This window comes from Pogona vitticeps, chromosome 4 (genome assembly GCF_051106095.1).
Source record: "Pogona vitticeps strain Pit_001003342236 chromosome 4, PviZW2.1, whole genome shotgun sequence".
NCBI lineage: Eukaryota > Metazoa > Chordata > Lepidosauria > Squamata > Agamidae > Pogona > Pogona vitticeps.
Window position 1 is genome coordinate 886,531 of NC_135786.1, and position 17,031 is coordinate 903,561.

General features: G+C 59.0%; 2 protein-coding genes across 3 annotated transcripts; one reads left to right on the forward strand and one right to left on the reverse strand.

Annotated features, from left to right (window-relative positions):
• The first annotated feature begins 171 nt into the window (after positions 1-171).
• On the forward strand, positions 172-6,198 carry ACOT8 (acyl-CoA thioesterase 8). Its single transcript, XM_020807023.3, has 6 exons — positions 172-425; positions 739-875; positions 1,944-2,169; positions 4,772-4,929; positions 5,580-5,771; positions 5,888-6,198. The coding sequence occupies exons 1-6, from the start codon at positions 265-267 to the stop codon at positions 6,004-6,006; spliced, it is 993 nt and encodes a 330-aa protein (XP_020662682.3). The 5' UTR covers positions 172-264; the 3' UTR covers positions 6,007-6,198.
• SNX21 (sorting nexin family member 21) lies at positions 6,121-14,196 on the reverse strand. 2 transcript variants are annotated; one of them, XM_072996567.2, is made up of 4 exons: positions 12,653-14,196; positions 9,897-10,436; positions 8,199-8,356; positions 6,121-7,535 (listed from the first exon to the last, which is right to left on the reverse strand). In XM_072996567.2, exons 2-4 carry the CDS (start codon positions 10,189-10,191, stop codon positions 6,864-6,866), a joined length of 1,125 nt encoding a protein of 374 aa, XP_072852668.2. In that variant the 5' UTR covers positions 10,192-10,436; positions 12,653-14,196; the 3' UTR covers positions 6,121-6,863. The 2 variants fall into 2 exon arrangements, with proteins under 2 accessions (XP_072852668.2, XP_072852667.2); XM_072996566.2 differs by lacking the exon at positions 12,653-14,196 and adding an exon at positions 12,019-12,268.
• Between the last annotated feature and the right edge of the window lie 2,835 nt (positions 14,197-17,031).

Here is a 17,031-nt window from a genome sequence, read left to right on the forward strand (position 1 = left end):
CGCCCTCCTCCGGGCACCCGCCAATCGGAGGCCATGGTGCAGGAGAAGCAGCCACTTGGCCAGTGGCGAGGCGAGCCGCCCTCCTCGCGGAGCAAGATCGGCAGGGCAAGGGACCAATGGCGCGGCAGAACTCGTCTCCGCCGGCCGGGCGGGAACTTCCCGTTTCTGCAGGTCGGGAGCGGAAGTGGAGGCCGGCTCGGAGCGGGAGCGTCGCCTTGCAGTTCCCTCGCGCGTCCGACGCCCCCTACCACGTGACCGTCCAAGATGGCTGCCCCAGAGGATGCCGGCCGGTTCCAGGAGGTGGCCCGGGAGGGAGGCGGAGCGGAGCCGGAGCCGGAGCGGGAGGCGGCCCCCTCGGGGGACCTGCGCAGCGTCCTGGTCACCAGCGTCCTGAACCTGGAGCCGTTGGACTTGGACCTCTTCCGGTCAGCGGGGGAGGGAGGGAGGGAGCCGTGGCCCTGGCCGTGCAGGCGGGAGTCCGGCAGGTGCAGCGTCACCTCGGCAGCTGCGGTGCGGTGGAGGGTAGGGGTAGGAGGGATCGCTGAACCTGTTGGGCTTCTGCCTGCCCGGCAGCTGCAGGGACTCTGGCCTCTCGGCTTTGGCCAGCGCGGGACCCCGGGGCTGGAGCGGGGCTGCCTGCCTGCCTTCCCTCTCTCCTGGCTGGCCTGACTCCTCTCTCTCTCTCTCTCTCCCCTACCGCCTGCCTCCCTCCCATCATCTCCTCCTTCCTTCCTGCAGCGGGAGGCACTACTGGGTGCCCGTCACGCGGCGCCTCTTCGGGGGTCAGATCGTGGGCCAGGCGCTGGTGGCCGCCGCGAAGGCCGTCAGCGAGGACGCCCAGGTCCACTCTTTGCACTGCTACTTTGTCAGGGCAGGTAAGAGGCCTCCTCTGGGAGCGGGACCTAGGGAAGTGCCACCAGAAGGGGAGCCCTGGGGAGTGCCCTTCCCTCCCTCCAGATCTTGAGGCTGCCCAGTGTTGGCACCCGCTGTCTCTACCTGGGAGCAACCCAAACCCCAAGGAAGTTCTCAGGGAGGGAGGCGGTGGGAGCTGGTGGTGGCCTTGGATCCCAGCCCTGGAAAGCCCAGGGAGGCTGCTCATGGTCACAGGGATCTCCTTTCCTATGGTTAGGAGGGCTGGCCGCTGCCCCATGGCACCTTCTGCCGCCCCCCCTCCCCCGGTCTATAGTGGCCCAATTGTTTCCTTGCTCAGGCTGTCTCTTGCCTCAGTCTCCTTTGGTGTTTCCATGCCTTCCCAGCAGGATCCCCTTGCTGGCTGTTTATCCGAAAGCTTGTGCCGGGGAAGGTGGCTTTTCATGGGTCCACTCCTTGACCCTGGGGGTCAGGTGGGCAGGTTTAGAATTTAGGTTTAGGTTTTTCTTTCTGCAGATGAAAGCTTAGGAGCCAAAGTGTGGTTTACATAATTATGTTGCCAACTGCCCAGAGAGTGCTTTAGCAACACTCAAAACAGCAACAGCTTCAGAAAGTGGAGATGACCACAGTCAGGATGAGGTTGAGAGCATCCAGTCCAGAACCTTTGTCCTGATGGTATCCCAGGAGAGCAGGCTGCCCTGTCAGGGCAAAGGTTGCTGTCCAGCCACTCCTTCCTGGGGCTGCTGCTGACCTGACATCACCAAAGCCTTTGTTCTTTACCAGATGTTGGCATGGACTGGCAATGGCATGTTCATTTGGGTGCCCCCCCCCCGGTGCTGCGTTTCACGTCTGGGATGGGTGTGAGAACGGAGATGCAGCAGAAAGCCCAAGAAGCATTGTGAAGCCTTGGCGTGGGCTTCTGTGGACTGTAGCCTGCTCCCTCAGACATGTTTTGTGGCAGGAACTGAGAGTGAGGACTACCTGTGCAGCAGGTGTAGCTCTCCACTCCTCCTGCTGAGCTTCCTTGGCAGGGTCAGCCCGTGCGCTCACCCACAGGTGCTTCCTGATTCTAGGAGATCCCACGGTGCCCGTGCTGTACCAGGTGGAGCGCACCCGCACTGGCAGGAGCTTCTCGGTGCGGTCAGTCAAGGCCATCCAACATGGGAAGCCCATCCTCACCTGCCAGGCCTCCTTCCAGCAGGTGCAGCACAGCCCCGTGGAGCACCAGTTCCACATGCCTGATGTGCCCCTTCCAGAGGAGCTGCTGACCCAGGAGGAACTCATCCACAAGTATCTACAGTGAGTGGCAAAAGCAGAGAGGTGGGTCAGGGCTCTCTCTCCCTCCCAGCACTCTGGGGAATAGCACACTCCGCCACCTGCCACAGACACACACGCACACACACGGCTTCCCCTGGGGGTGGGCAAGGCAATTGCTAGTTTAGACTTTGGTGTGTGTTTAGTCGTTTAGTCGTGTCTGACTCTTCGTGACCCCATGGACCAGAGCACGCCAGGCCCTCCTGTCTTCTACTGCCTCCCGGAGTTGTGTCAGGTTCATGTTGGTTGCTTTGCAGACACTGTCCAGCCATCTCATCCTCGGTCGTCCCCTTCTCCTCTTGCCGTCACACCTTCCTAACATCAAGGTTTTTTCCAAGGACTCTTTTCTTCTCATGAGATGGCCAAAGTACTGGAGCCTCAGCTTCAGGATCTGTCCTTCCAGTGAGCACTCAGGGTTGATTTCCTTTAGAATTGATAGGTTTGTTCTCTTTGCAGTCCAGGGGATTCTCAAGAGCCTCCTCCAGCACCACAATTCAAAGGCATCAATTCTTCGGCGGTCTGCTTTCTTTATGGTCCAGCTCTCACTTCCATACATCACGACAGGAAAAACCATAGCTTTGACTATTCGGACTTTTGTTGGCAAGGTGATGTCTCTGCTTTTCAAGATGCTGTCAAGATTTGTCATCACTTTCCTCCCAAGAAGAAGGCGTCTTTTAATTTCAGGGCTGCTGTCTCCATCTGCAGTGATCATGGAGCCCAGGAAGATAAAATTTGACACTGCCTCCATATCTTCCCCTTCTATTCCCCAGGAGGTGAGGGGACCAGTGGCCATGATCTTAGTTTTTTTGATGTTGAGTTTCAGACCATTTTTTGCACTCTCCTCTTTCACCCTCATTACGAGGTTATTTAATTCCTCCTCACTTTCTGCCATCAGAGTGGTATCATCTGCATATCGGAGGTTGTTGATATTTCTTCCGGCAATCTTAATTCCGGCTTGGGTTTCTTCCAGTCCAGCCTTCCGCATGATGTATTCTGCATATAAGTTAAATAAGCTGGGGGACAATATACAGCCTTGCCGTACTCCTTTCCCAATTTTGAACCACTCAGTTGTTCCATGACCAGTTCTAACTGTTGCTTCCTGTCCCACATATAGGTTTCTCAGGAGACAGATAAAGTGGTCAGGCACTCCCATTTCTTTAAGAACTTGCCATAGTTTGTTGTGGTCCACACAGTCAAAGGCTTTCGCATAGTCAGTGAAGCAGAAGTAGATATTTTTCTGGAACTCTCTGGCGTTCTCCATAATCCAGCGCAAGTTAGCAATTTGGTCTCGAGTTCCTCTGCCTCTTCGGAATCCAGCTTGTACTTCTGGGAGTTCTCGGTCCACATACTGCTGAAGCCTACCTTGGAGGATTTTGAGCATAACCTTGCTAGCGTGCGAAATGAGTGCAATTGTTCGGTAGTTGGAGCATTCTTTGGCACTGCCTTTCTTTGGGATTGGGATGTAGACTGATCTTTTCCAATCCTCTGGCCACTGTTGGGTTTTCCAAACTTGCTGGCATATTGACTTTGGTGCCTCCGTTTTATTTATTAAAAAATATTCCTAATCTGCCTTTCTCCTTAAAAGGACCCACAGTGGCTCATATCATTAAAAAGACAATGTTTAAATGGGAAAAGTAGTAAGTATATAAATATTTAAAAAGAAGTATATAAGTATTTTATTAAAAATGGTAATTAAAACAATACTAAAAGGAAATTTAAAAGATCAGAGCATGACAAATCCATTCAAAAAAACCCTTTTAAGAGAGTCAGTCACTAGGGAAAAGCCTGCTTGAAGAGCAAGGTCTTTGCTTGACGAAGGAGAAGCAAAAATGAGGCCAGCCTGAGTCTGGGAGCAGCGACAGAAGGCCTTCTCCTTGGGGACCAAGAGAAAGGCCTCCCCTGATGATCTTCATGCCCAGGCAGGCTCATAGAGGGAGATGCGGTCCTTGGGAGAGCTTGGACACAAGCTACTGCTGCCTTTGCTGCTCCTGGCTGGCCAGGGACCCTCCCACCACTTGAGCAGAAAAGATTGTTTGGCCTCTCCCATCCAAGAAGGTGGGGCTGGGGAGGAGGCCTCCCTGGTGTTCCTGAAGATCACAGGAACTCTGGAGCTGGAAATTGACAGGTGCAGCAGGTCTGCACTTGCTTCCAGAGCCAAACTCACCTGCGATTCATCTGCACCTGTGGCACTCTTGAGCAAAGCAAGTGGTCATCCAGGCCTCCAGAGGCTCCACCTGGCAGTGCAGGATCACAGGTCTCACAGGATCACAGGTCTCTCTTTCTCTCTCTCTCTCTCTCCCTGGAAGAGTTCCTGCTAGCTTCTGTTAACAAGTCAGAGGAAGTCACCTGCAGCTGCCAGGAACACACACACAGACACACCTGCCACCCACCTCCCACTCCTTTGTTCAGTCACGAAGCTGTCTGATTATTCTTGGATAGTATTGCTACCTTGAGTCCTCACCAGTAAAGCCAATGGCCAGGGATGACGGGAGATGCAGCGAAACAGCTGGAAAAGAAACGGGCAGTAGCTGTGGCACCTTTCTTGTATCTCTTTCCAGCCACCTGATCCTTGTGTCTTTTTCCAAAGGGACCCCAACCTCCTGGAGAGGTACCGGCAGGGACTCAACAAGATTCTGGCACAGGAAGTTCCTGTTGAGATGAAGCCTGTGAACCCTCCCGACTTCTTCCACCAGAGCCCGCAGGAACCCAAACGGCTCTTCTGGGTGCGGGCCAAAGGCCACATTGGTAAAAGCATGGACTCTGGCTGACCCTTTATTCTCTCCCTAAATGCACCTGAGATTTGTCACAGTTTCAGATCTTAAAGTCTGGGGCCAAGACAAGGTCTCTGTACCTGAAATCTTGCCTAATCTCAGAAACAAGGGCAGGATTTGGCCTGCCGAGTCCATGAATGGGAGGGCACTGGGTGATGCCTAGGGTCGCCAGTTGTTTCGGCCCATTGGCACCAACACTCCCGGCCCAGAGGAACCGCCTCCGTTGCTCCTTTCCTACGAGCCGGCATTCCCTTCATTTGTCTGTCGGGACTCCACCTTGTCTCCCCGCCCTGCCAAAGCCCTTTTTCGGCCACAGAAGGGAATAAGGGAATGACACGAGCCAAGCTGAGCGGGTGCTTCAGCTGAGAAGCAAAGAGCCCTTTCTCTGCTTCAGCAGCAGCTGCGCAGCCCACAGGCTGGCAGCCTGCTTCACACCTCATTTGGGCCATGCGCCCCTTCTGTACATTTGCAGCAGGGGTCTCCAGGAAAGACAGGCCTTGGTCTGTCAGATCTTTGGCCCGGCAGAGGTTTGCTTTGTGCATTGGATCACATCCCCCTTCAGGCCCTGCTTTTTCCTGCAGACCGTGTGAGCCTGGGTCTCAGAAGGAGGAATCTGTGTTGCAGGTGAAGGAGACATGAAGCTGCACTGTTGTGTCGCCGCTTACATCTCTGACTACGCCTTCCTGCAGACAGCCCTGCTGCCCCACCAGCGCTACCGAGTCAGTTTCATGGTCTCCCTGGACCATTCCATGTGGTTCCATGCCCCGTTCCGAGCCGACCACTGGATGCTCTACGAGTGCGAGAGTCCCTGGGCAGGTAGGTGCCCTGGCATGCCATGCGCCGTGTGTGAGAGGCTCCAGGGCGAGGAGCACCTTCTAAGAGGAAAGCTGTGCCTGACCCCTCACCCTCCCCTCAATCTCTCTCCCCTCCAGGTGGGTGCCGTGGGCTTGTGCATGGCCGGCTGTGGCGCAGGGATGGCGTGCTGGCGGTCAGCTGTGCCCAGGAGGGTGTCATCAGAGTGAAGGACCCTCCTAGCCTGAGCAGGTTGTAGCGAACCCTTCTCCTTCCCATCACGGCTGTGCCAGGCCGAGGCCGTGGTCTCTGATGCTGGGCATTAAAGCCACCGGGCAGGCGCAGGTGTGGACGGAGACTCAAACAGAAGCACTTAATGGGATTGCTTTTATTGGATTATGGACTGGCCTGTGGCTGTCCCAACTGTGAATAAAGCGACTGAGGCCCTTTCGAGGCTGTGCTCTCTCGATGGTGGTAGTGGTGGAGAGATACCCCAGGGTTTTTTCACTTACCCATGGTTGAGCTCCTCTCCCTCGAACTGAAGAAGGGAGCAGCCCCCTCGCTCGGCGTTCCTAGGTGAGCCTTTGGCCCAGGAGCAGTGCCCGCTCTCTCCCTTTGCGCCTCTACCCCCCCCCCATTTCACTTTGCAGGAGTTCGAGATAGGGGCAGGGGGCTCAGGGGTCCTGCTCTGAGAAGGGAAGGGGGACCCACTGGGCCCCTGCCTCGCAGGGAATCCCATCTGGGAGGGTCAGTCCTAGGTGTCCGGGGTGGTGGCCCCGTTTTCCAAGTCACATTTCAAGTCCTCATATAAGGCCCTGCCAGATGCTGAGGAGCATCTGGGTCCTGTGCTCATTTGGAAACCTCCCCAGTGAAATCCTGGCGGCTGTTCCTCTCCAGGGCACGGGTTCAATCTAGACAGAGGAGCGCACCTCCATAAAAGAGCACCAGCTGCTCCAGATAGACGGGGTGTGCTCTTTGCGCTCAGCGTCCATCCCTTCTTCATCCACGCAACAGTTTCCGGCTCTATCCTGGCTCTGAGGCTCAGCTGGCCACCCTCCTAGCCTCCCCGGCATACACACGCACTCGGAAACCCAAATCCCGCCCCCCCCGCCCCACTCAGGGCAATGGTTGTTTGATAAGCAGTTCCTTCAGGGTGGGGGGCTGCAGCCCCCCTCCACCGGCATCCTGCAGGCCTTGCAGCCGGGCCTCCGCCTGCCGCTTGTCCCGGCCCAGCACCCAGGACAGGTGGATGTACGTCCGCAAGAAGGGGGCGACCAGCGGGTGGCGGTCCTGGCCCTCCAGAAGCTGCAGCGCTCGCTCGCAAGAGGCGTGGGCCTCGGCAAACTGCTCCAGCTCCTGCTGGCAGACTGCCAGCCCGGCCAGCGTCACCAAGAAGTGGCCCGAATGGCAGACGCCCAGCTTGTCCTGCAGCTGGTGGGCGTTGGTCCAGGCGGCCAGGGCCTCACGGTAGAGGCCGCTGCAGGTCGCGCGCTGGGCCTCCCGCAGGTCCCCCAGGAAGAAGAACTCCAGGTAGGTGGCCGAGCGGCGGATCTCCGGCAAGGAGTGCAGGTGGGCGAGGAACTGCTCAAAGGCCCGGCTGCGCTTGGCGATGGTCTCAGCGGCGAAGTTGCGACGCAGCCGCTTCCGAGGGAAGGAGATGCCTGCCATGTCGCTGCCAAACTGGCGGCGCAGGTGCCGGTTCAGCCGCTCAAAGTCAGAATAGCGCCGGGCAATGGTGGCAGGAGCTTTGTCAAACTGACCCGTCCGGATCAAGTAGATGGTGTAGAGCTGCAGGTCAAACGGACTGGTGAGCGGAGCCGCCCCGAGCCGCCATCTCTTCCCCCCCCCCACACACACACACAGCAGAGCCCAGGAACAAAGCAGCCAGGGAACCATGCAGTACCCGCTCCCTTGTGCACGCACACACATGTACTCGCTTGCATTCGGCAGGCAGCTTATTTCTCCCAGAGGGCAAGCGGGGGGGTTGGGGGGGAGGCACAGAAGCAGCAGAGGCAATGGCAGTGGCAGCTGCCCCACCGGAACTGCCGAGGGAGAATTACCTGAGGCTCTTCTGAGCTCGGAGTTCCCCCAGCGCAGCACAAGGGAAGAGAGAGACAAGAGTCAGGAGGGTCGCGCTTCGGAAGGAAGGCAAGGGAGGGGAGAAGCCGCTGCAGGTGGAGAACGACCGAGGGCAGAGAGGGCAGGCAAGAAAGGGGGCCAAGCCAGGCCAGGCTGCTTCGCGGGGGCTTCAGGCTGCCTGCCCAGGGCCTGGCAGGGAGAGCCCCTTCTTCTTCTTCTTCTTCTTCTTCTTCCCACTTCCTCCTACAGCCCCACCCCCCACCCTATGAGATGTCGGCCTATCCCCACACCCCCTTTTTGGTGATCCACAGCTCAGTTCCTCCTTCACAGCCTTAGGGTCATTCCCCCTCCGCCCCAGCCTCCATCACTCACCACGTACTTGGAGTTGCGTTCACTGACCACGTTTGCGCTGGTGACTTCGAAGAGGAGGCGCTGGGGCGCGAAGCTGCTCCGGGATTTCCGCCAGAGCTCCTGCAGCTGCCGGGTCAGCATGTTACTGCCTGGACGCTCAGTCGAGGGAGGGCCGTGCTCTGCACCCACGGGGAGGGGGGAGAAAGCAAGAGCAGGGGGTCAGAAGCTGGCTGGGGAAGCTGAGCAGGGCAGTAAAGGGCTTAACCTTTTAGGGCCTATAAAGCCAAGCCCTCTCGCGTTGCATAACAACCAGCCAGGGAGTGGCAAAAGCCAACATGCACTCGGGTTTCAGAACACACCTTGGAGCGAGCAAGTTGTGGGAACTGCCTGGCCCCCACCTGACGAGAATGCTGGTGCGTGGAGGGCTCCGGGTGCCCGTCCGGTATTTCTTGACCTGCTCAGGAGACGGGCCGTCCCTTCCCTGCCCACTGAACCGGGCGAGCGTCCTCATGACCTCTGCTGCTTTGTTTTAGGGTTCACAGGAAAATGGCGTGGGACCAACGGATTAATTTCCCCCCAGATTTGTCTTTAGGACTAACAGGTTCATTTCAGAATGTGCTTCTGGGGTTTGCCGTCCGATCCCTCCCTCAGAAAGGTGGCATTCAGTACTTAGGCCACAGGTTTATAGGTCCCATCTACCTGGTTGGCAGGGAAGAGGGAACCAGGGGAAATGAGAAGCCGAAGAGGGCGGGGGCCTCAACAGCAGCTTTGGCCCCTCCAACCCGTCTGCTTCAACAGCGTTTCTGTCCGTGTGACACGTGCCAGGACAGACTGAGCGGGTCGGTCACCTCTGGCAACAGCCGTCATGGCAAAAAGGGGGTAGGTCTTGGGGGACATAACATTGCACCCAGACATTCTGGCTTCTGAAAAAGCCCTGGCCATGGCAAAGGGCCAGGAGGCAGGTGCCGGTTAGGGTGGGAATCCGGCTGGATGGCTCTTTCACCGGCATTGCATGTCAAAAATAAAATGTGTTTTATTTTAAAGGTACCCCCAAGACTCCTTGCTGTTTTCAAGCTGTGTGGCTTGTGCAGCAGAACAGGACTCACGGCGGGGGGGGGGGGGGAAGGATGTGTGTGTGTCCCTCTCTAACCCTAACCCCTACATGAGGGTTAGATATGAATGGTTTCTAGTCAGAGTACAGTGGACCCTTGACTTACAGACTTTTTGAGTTACAGACTTCTCTGGCTGCAAAATTTAGGTTTGACTTGCAGCCTGAGAATTGACTTACAGACCAGAAAAAAACCGAAATGGAACAAAAACGGCCTGTTAATCGGGATTAATCGGTTTTCAATGCACTGTAGGTCAATGGAGACTTGACCTACAGACTTTTTGACTTGAGAACCGCCTTCCAATACGGATTAAGTTCTCAAGTCAAGACCCCACTGTAGTTATTTGCCCGGGTGTCCTTCGGGGGCTAGGGCCCCACCCTTCAGGACCTGCCGCAATACAATCATATCGTACTGTACTGTACTTCGCATTCTTGTAAGGGAGCTGCCTTCTCACCTTCTAAAACTGGGGTCCCTGACAATTCTAGAGCTGTGACGGCACCCACATGGAAGCTTGGCTACTGAAGGCAGAGAAGCCTTTCCTAAGGAAGTGTGGGTGGCCCCGTCTCTCTCTCCTCCGCCACCACCACTACCCCGCCCTGCGTCCTCCTACCTCCGTTCTCGGCAACACCACCAAGCCTGTTGGGGTCTAGGGGCCATTCCTGTGTGGCCTCGCCAGCATCCTCTTCCACTTCTTCTTCTTCTTCTTCCTCCTCTTCCTCCTCCTCCTCGTCATTGCTGGTGAAGCTCAGGGTCCCACTGAGCCGCGTGGAGAGACCCTCGGTGTCATCTTCCAGCTCAGAACTTTCTGGAAACTCCTCCGCTTCTGAGCTGCAGCCAGGCAGTCCATCCCGGTCACTTTCTCCGGTCAGTGCATGTCGTAGGCGGTGGAGGATGCGTGACGCCATTGGAGCACAGTTGGGGGGGGGGGAGGAGGGAGGAATCCTGCTACCGAAGACGGAGGGCTCAGCAAGGCTGGCCGGCCGGCCTCTTCCCTGCCCTGCTGCAGGCAGGCGCCACTCCACCCGAGCCCACCTTCACAGTGGTTTCCCCCCCTGCATTGCCATCAGAACTTCAGGGGCTGCTGGAGGCTGGTTGTGATGATGGCCAGCGTGCATTTGCAGATTCCTTCAGCCGCACTCGGAACCCTTCCCTAAAAGGCATGGAATCTAGAATTACTGTCTTCATAAAGAATGCATGCTTGAAAGAGAGGTCAGAGCAAAGAGGCTCGGCTGGAAGAAAAGGCCAGAAAAGGCAGCGCCCAGTTAAAGGGGTTGCCAACAACCAGCATCGAGGAAGCTTGTGGAGAAAAGAAGAATTCTCCAGAACCCAGAAGGCAAGAAGTACAAACTTCTGAAAAGGAAAAACAGGAAGCAGGCAATCAGGGGTGCCAAAAAAAAGGGGGGATTCTGGGGAGCTCTGAAGTGGCTCAGTGGTTAAAGGGTAATTTTAAGAACCTGGGTTTGATTCTGAGGTTGGTAAACTGAGCACCAGCCGGCTGGGGTGGGGGTGGGGGTGGGAGCACTGCCCAGGGAGCGCTGGGCTTTCGGGCCCCACCAGGCAGCCATGGAGATGGAGGCCTGGACGCACTTCTACCTGAGTGCCTGGGGGAGGGGGAAAGCCCCCCCCCCTTGTGGCTCCCCGTCTGGCCACTGCACCCATCCTGCCGCCCTCTTCGTCCTTCCCTGGGTGGGCTTCCTGGGGAGGCGCCTGGGGAGGGATCCAGCCTGGCTCCCCCTCGAAGGCGCCAAGGGGCAAGTGGTTGGGCCAGGACTGAAAGGCTGGGGGGCTGCGAGAGATTGCGGGAGGGGGGGTGTCTCGTCTCTCCGAGGCCCGCCTGCGATCCTAGAGATGGAAAAGCGGATCCCCCTTCGGGAGAGGCGCGCCGGCGTCCGCCAGGCCCTTTCGCCTCCGGAGCAAGGAGTGGCCAGTTGTGGCCGGAGCGGGCTCGCCCCTTCCCTGGCCCTTTTTTCTCTTTCGTGGCTAGCAAGGCAAAGAGGCCTCTTCGGTGCCAACGCCCGCCCGCCCGTCCGCCCGCCGGCTGCGCATCAGCCCTTGGGAAGACGATGCCGCCCCTGCCCGCCCGCCTGGCAGAGCAGCCTCTGACCCCCCAGCCCCCCGTCGGGATGCCGAACTCCCGTGTTCGGAGGGGGGGGCTCGATCCTCCCTCCCTCCGTCTCCCCCCCCCCGACTCCCGCAAGGAAAAGGGCTCCGCTTCCCGACGGCAGGAGGAGGGAGCGGGGCAGGGGCGCAGCGAAAGCCCTCGGGCGCCGGGAGGGGAGGGGAGGGGGGGCGCCGCCCCGCCGGGGCTGCCCGGACCCCCCCTTCCTCCTCCGCCTGGGGCCCCGCCAGCTGCAGGGCTTGGAGCCGGCCGGGCGCATCTCGGGCTCCGGGAGGTGGGGGCGGGCGCTCGGGCTGGAGGGCCCCCGCACCGGGCGCGCCTGTCTGCCGGGGGAGCACTCTGCACATGCTCAAGGGGACGTCTCGTCGCTGCAACTGCGGCGCTCTGGGGTCCCGGAGCCGGTGCCGGGGCGGGATGAGTGGGTGGGCTGGACATGGCCAGAGCTGCCCCGAGGGTGGGGGGGAGAGCAAGGAGGAGGGGGGTCGCCTTGGGGGAGGAGCTTCCCCGAGAGGGGAGCCCCCCCGACCTTCGATCTGGGAGGCCCTCCGGGGGGGCTCAGGGCCGGACCCCCCCTCCCCTCCCACTCCCCCCGAGGATGGCGCGCTGCCCTTACCGCGGTCCGGTCCGGGGGGGGGGGGAAGGTCCGCGGCCTTCTGCGTAGGGAGCCCCGGCGGGTGGCCGGCCCCGGCCCCGCTTCCCCGCCGGCGACGCCGCTCCAGCCCCACCGGCCGAGCGAGGGAGGGAGGGAGGGAGGGAAGGAGGCACCGGGCGGCGGCGCTTGGCCGGCGAGGGGGCCGCCCGCTGGGTCGCTCTCTGCCGCTGCGATGGCCGCTCCGGCTCCGGCTCCGGCTCCTCCTCCTCCTCCTCCTCGGCTCGGCCGGCCGGCCGCCCTCGCCTCCGCCTCCGCCTCCCTCGCCCCGCTGCCCCGGGAGGCGCCGCCTCGTTGCTGCCGGGGACGCCGGCCGGGGGGGGGGGAGCAAGCAGCGGGCGCCGCCGAGAGGCCGGGCGGCGGCAAGAGGGAGAGTCTGGCCGCCCTCCTCCCCCCCCCCCCCGGGGCCAGAGGGGCGCCGTTGCTCGGGGCAGAGACCCACCACCACCCGGCCCCCCAGCCCTGCCCTGCCCTGCCCTGGAGGGAGGCCGTCCATCTCGGAGCGGGTCTCCCTCTTCCCTCCTGCCGCCTCCCACCTTTCCCAGCTTTATTCCGTCTCTCTCCCCCCGACCCCCCGCCGGAGAATCCCCTTCCTTGCCTTCTCGGGAGGTGCCCAAAAGCAGGGCAGCCTCAGTTTCCACGCGGTGGCCTCCCGAGAGCGCGTTCAGGCTCGAATGGATCCGGGACCGGCGGTGCCCGTTCTTTTCTGGCCCCGTCCAGTCCAGGGCGCCCCCGGGAAGGGAAGCGCTCCCTCCTCCCGCGCCGCCGCCGCCGCCTTTCCAAGGAACCCGCGTCCTCGCTGTTCCTTCTCCTTTCCGGCCTCGCTTTCACACAACCGCCCGTGGGGATCGGACCCCAGGAGAGGGGGCGGATGATCTTGGGGGTGGGTCTCTCGGGACGCAGGGCTGGCGGTGCCTAAATCTCACATATCCAAGAATGGTGTCCCCCCCCCCCCCATCATCCTCCACCTCAAGTGTGTGGGGGATGGAACTGGGCACTCTATTTAGCAATGGGAATTGTTACTCTTTTTCCCTAGAACCCACCATTTTAAATGTTTTAATTTTATAAAATTCAAATATAGTTGAATTCTTGATTGCATTGCTGATTGGAATCTTATTATTTTTATTTTCTGTTCTGTTTAATTGTATTTTAATTACAGTACATTGTTTGTGTCTACCCAGAGTGGCCTTTGACCAGATGGGTGGTATAATAAACAAACAGACCAATAAATAAAAATGGGATGCACATCCCCTAAAGCTTGGTGGGTCCTGCTTCGGAGTAAACCTCATGGCTAGATGTTTCTGGTTTTAATCATGTTCCTCCTTTGAATTTCTGCAGGAAGTTGGTTGTTGCTGGAAATTGAAAGGGGAACTTCAAGAAAAACAAGCATCTGGGATAACAAGGAGATTGTGAAAGGCTTTGGGACAGCACTGAGGTTCTGGTCTGTGAACAGACCTGGATCTCAGCTTGCTGGTCCTCATGTCCCTGGGGGTGGGAGTGGGGGGGGGGGATGGCTGAGAGGTGGCTGGCCTGGCACCTGCATCCAGGAAGAGCCGGGTTCGGAGGCTGGCCTACCGTCCAATCGGTCCCTGGGTTTGCCCTGAGGTGGCGAAGCTCCATTTCATTACCAGGCGTTGGCTGCTTTTCTGCCCTGCGACTGCCTTTCATGTTAGGGAATAAACCACAGCACGAGCATGGACTGCCTCCCGCAGGGCAACTCTCTGCTCAGCCACCTCCAAGGGGTACCATTCGGCATGTTCTGGGGGTGGATCCAAACTGTGGAGCCTTTTCTCTTCAGAAATTGTAATGAGGCACATCGAGGATATGTCGGCACCAGTCGGAATCAACTTGACACCACACAGTGATGATGATGGTGATGATGGTTATTCATTGTAGGCTGCATCACCAGAAGAAGAGTGTCAAGACGCAGGGAAGCGACGGCACAGCTTAACTTCTTCTTCGGCCCCGTGTTGCCTCCCTGCAACACCCCGTCCGGTTCAGTTTAAGAAGGATATGGTGAAGTCAAGATACTGTATGTCCAAGGAAGATTCACCAAGAAGGCAGAAGAGGGTCTGGAAACCGAGACTGTTGGAAGGAGTTGGATAGCCTGGGAAAGAGAAGGCAGAGAGATGTGATAGGAGTCCCATCCTCAACGGCTGGAAGGGCTGCCCCATGGGATGGGGGGCAAGAGTTTACCCCACCCCCACCCCCATGGCTCCAGAGGGGAGGATCTGAAGCCATGGATTCAGGGGGCGAGAACCTGCCCCCCGATGTCAGGAGGAGCCTCCCAAGGGGAGGGGGACTTCCTCAGCTGAGCGGATTTTTTATCAACTACGTGTCCTCCATAAAGCTAAGCAATGGTTTTAGCAAAGCTCAGCTGCTGCCTGGTTTATTTCTCCAGAGAAGAGGGAGCCCCCCCCCCCTGGAGTTTTGGGGCTTGCAGGGGACTCTGCTGCAGAAGCCTTCCTGTGCTCCAGAAAAAGAAATTTTCTGCTGAAGGTGCCGGACCAGCCAGAGGGAAGAAACCATCTCTTTTGGTTTGCAAGGGGGTTGGACTCGATGGCCTTAGAGGCCCCTTCCCACGCTGCTCTCTTCTCCTCAACCCCCACCCTGGGTACCCTTCCCCTTCTGGGCACAAATCAAAGCCCCGTCACCTCCATTTAGAGATCCAGCCGCCTGGCTGGTCTCCATCCGACCACCTGGGTGGCCTGGCCCTGGGGGGGGGGAGGGGGAGGGAAGAGGTCTGGCTCCTTGCCTGGGGACTCTTGGGGCAGCCTTAGCAGGTGTGACAGGGCCAGGGGGAGGAGGAGCCTACCTGCCTCCTGCTGGTGCTGTCCTCGTTATCCGTGGAAATGTAATAATTTCTTTTTGTTTATGTTTATTTCCTGTTTTATGTGTCTGTAAGCCGCCTAGAGTGGTCGCAAGACCAGACAGGCGAGATATAAGTAGAATAAATAAAGAAATAAAAATAAATAAAAGGTCCCCTGCACCGGTTCTTGGGTGGCCAAGCAAAGGGAGCAGAGGCCGAAGTGGCCTTTGGCAAGGAGGGTGATGGGGGAGAGGGGGGGCTCCTTCTCCCCAGGGCCTGCTCCGCCTTGCTCAGGACTGTCTGCCTCCGAGGGACATTTACTTTTTGGTCCTGAGAGCTCTGTGCTCCCCCTCTCCCCGCCCCCCCCCCATGATCCTGTTTCATGGCTTGGAGAGCCTCTTCCCAGCCCCTGCGTTCCTCAGGAATCCCAAAGGCTCGCTCGGGGTGCCATCTGATGGTGATCAGGGACCGCGTCTGGTTGCTCTGAAAAGGGTCGCCTCGCTGGGAGGGACTTCCCTGAAAGGAAGCCTTCTCTGCAAGCAGGGATCCCTCCAGCCAGGCTCCCAAAATGAGGAGCCTTTGCCCCTGGACCAAAAAAGACTTTGCTTGGGTGTGGAAGCAGGGGTCAGGCTGGCTGATGATTGCCTGGATTTTGTCTAGTTGCTGGAAAAGAAGGCGCGCCAGATCCTCCATCTGCTCGCACTCCCTGTTGCTAATGGAGGGTCCAGGGAAGAGGGATCGGGCAGAAGAGAGTGTTTTGGTGGGTGGGTGGGTGGGTGGGGGGTCCCCGGGCAGCCCTGACTTCCTCTGCCAGCTGGCTGCCGGCAGCAGCAGCAGCGAGAGTCTAAAGCTTGAGGCAGCCCAAGAGGAAAACCTTTGCTGGCACGGTGGGAGCTCCAGGGTGCACCACAGAACGCCTATGGTCCAACCGAGAAAGGTGCTCCTGGGCATGTGTGGAGCGCTTTCCCTTCAGCCATGCCTGCCTGTTCACCGATGGTGCAGGGAGGGGGGAGGAAGAGCTTCCTTCCCAGAGGCGTCGCTGCCAGAAAAAGCTGCAGGCGAGGGCTTCCTGCTCTCCGCCCCAGACAGAATGGGGAGCCCCCCAGCGCCTTTCAGTTCGGGACACCTCCCAAGGCCCAGACACCAGAGACGCCTGGGTGGTGCCCGCTGGTCTGAATGAAGCGTCTGCCAAGAGGCCAAGCCTGAGGAGGGGCCGGGTGCCCAGAAGGCCAGGCCCTGCCTCCGGCCTCCCTCCGTCTGCCCGTCCAGAAAGCTTTCACCTGCAGCTCCAAAGGGCAAGCAGACCCCCCCTCCCATACTCTGCAGCTCCACCTTTGTCAGGTGTGTGTCAGTGCCCCCTCCCATCTGGTGATGCTACAAGGCGCTCAATGCCCCCCCCCCCGTGAGTCAGCCCCTTCTCTGCCTTATTTAGCCAGTTGCCACCTTGGCCCCTTCAGAAGCGTTCCTTAAGGAAGCCCTATTAATAGCCCAGCCGGAGGGAGCCGCTGCTGGCGGTGGGGGTGGGGGGTGGGGAAGCACCTGCTCCTGCCACTCGGGGGGGGGAGAGACCCTGCCCCACCCCAGGAACACACATGTGCCAGCACATTCCCCATTGCACCTGACACGTGCCCTTGGGGCTTCCTGGACCTTCAGTCTGAGGCTCAGCCCTTCCTTAATGGCCCCCCACGGTCCCCAAGGCATGTGCCCAGTGTGTGTGTGTGTGTGTGTGTCTGTGTGTCTGTGTGTGTGTGTGTGATTTATGCCCTTCTTTCCTCCCCTGACTTGTGGGCCTTGAGCAGGGGGTGGGACTCAATGGCCTTTTTTGGCCCATCCAGCTCCAGGATTCCTGGATTCTAGGGCTCGTTGATGGAGCTTCCTGCACTGCGTCTCTCCGACAGTGGGTCGCATGAGCCGGGGTGGGGGGAATGTAGTGGGAGAGGGAAGCCTTTCCTCTCTGCCCTTCTCTTCCCCCCCCCCACCTCAGGTAGAGAGGAAACCAGACCCCAGGGTAAACAAGTGAGCGCAGGATTGGCACGGAGCCGAGGGAGAGAAAGGCCACCCACGACCCTCGGCAAGATCATCCGATCCGCCGTGCACAGAGGCAGGAACGATGGGGCAGTGAGGAGGGGGGAGCTGCTGGACACTCCTGCCCCCAGTATGGGGGGGGG

Coding starts and splice junctions, on each gene's coding strand:
- ACOT8 (XM_020807023.3), top strand. CDS start 265: ATGGCTGCCCCAGAGGATGCCGGCCGGTTCCAGGAGGTGGCCCGGGAG. Junction 4,930..5,579: donor GCGGGCCAAAGGCCACATTG/GTAAAAGCATGG, acceptor TCTGTGTTGCAG/GTGAAGGAGACATGAAGCTG. Junction 5,772..5,887: donor GTGCGAGAGTCCCTGGGCAG/GTAGGTGCCCTG, acceptor TCTCCCCTCCAG/GTGGGTGCCGTGGGCTTGTG.
- SNX21 (XM_072996567.2), bottom strand. CDS start 10,191: ATGGCGTCACGCATCCTCCACCGCCTACGACATGCACTGACCGGAGAA. Junction 8,357..9,896: donor TGGTGTTGCCGAGAACGGAG/GTAGGAGGACGC, acceptor CCGTGGGTGCAG/AGCACGGCCCTCCCTCGACT. Junction 7,536..8,198: donor AACGCAACTCCAAGTACGTG/GTGAGTGATGGA, acceptor TTTGACCTGCAG/CTCTACACCATCTACTTGAT.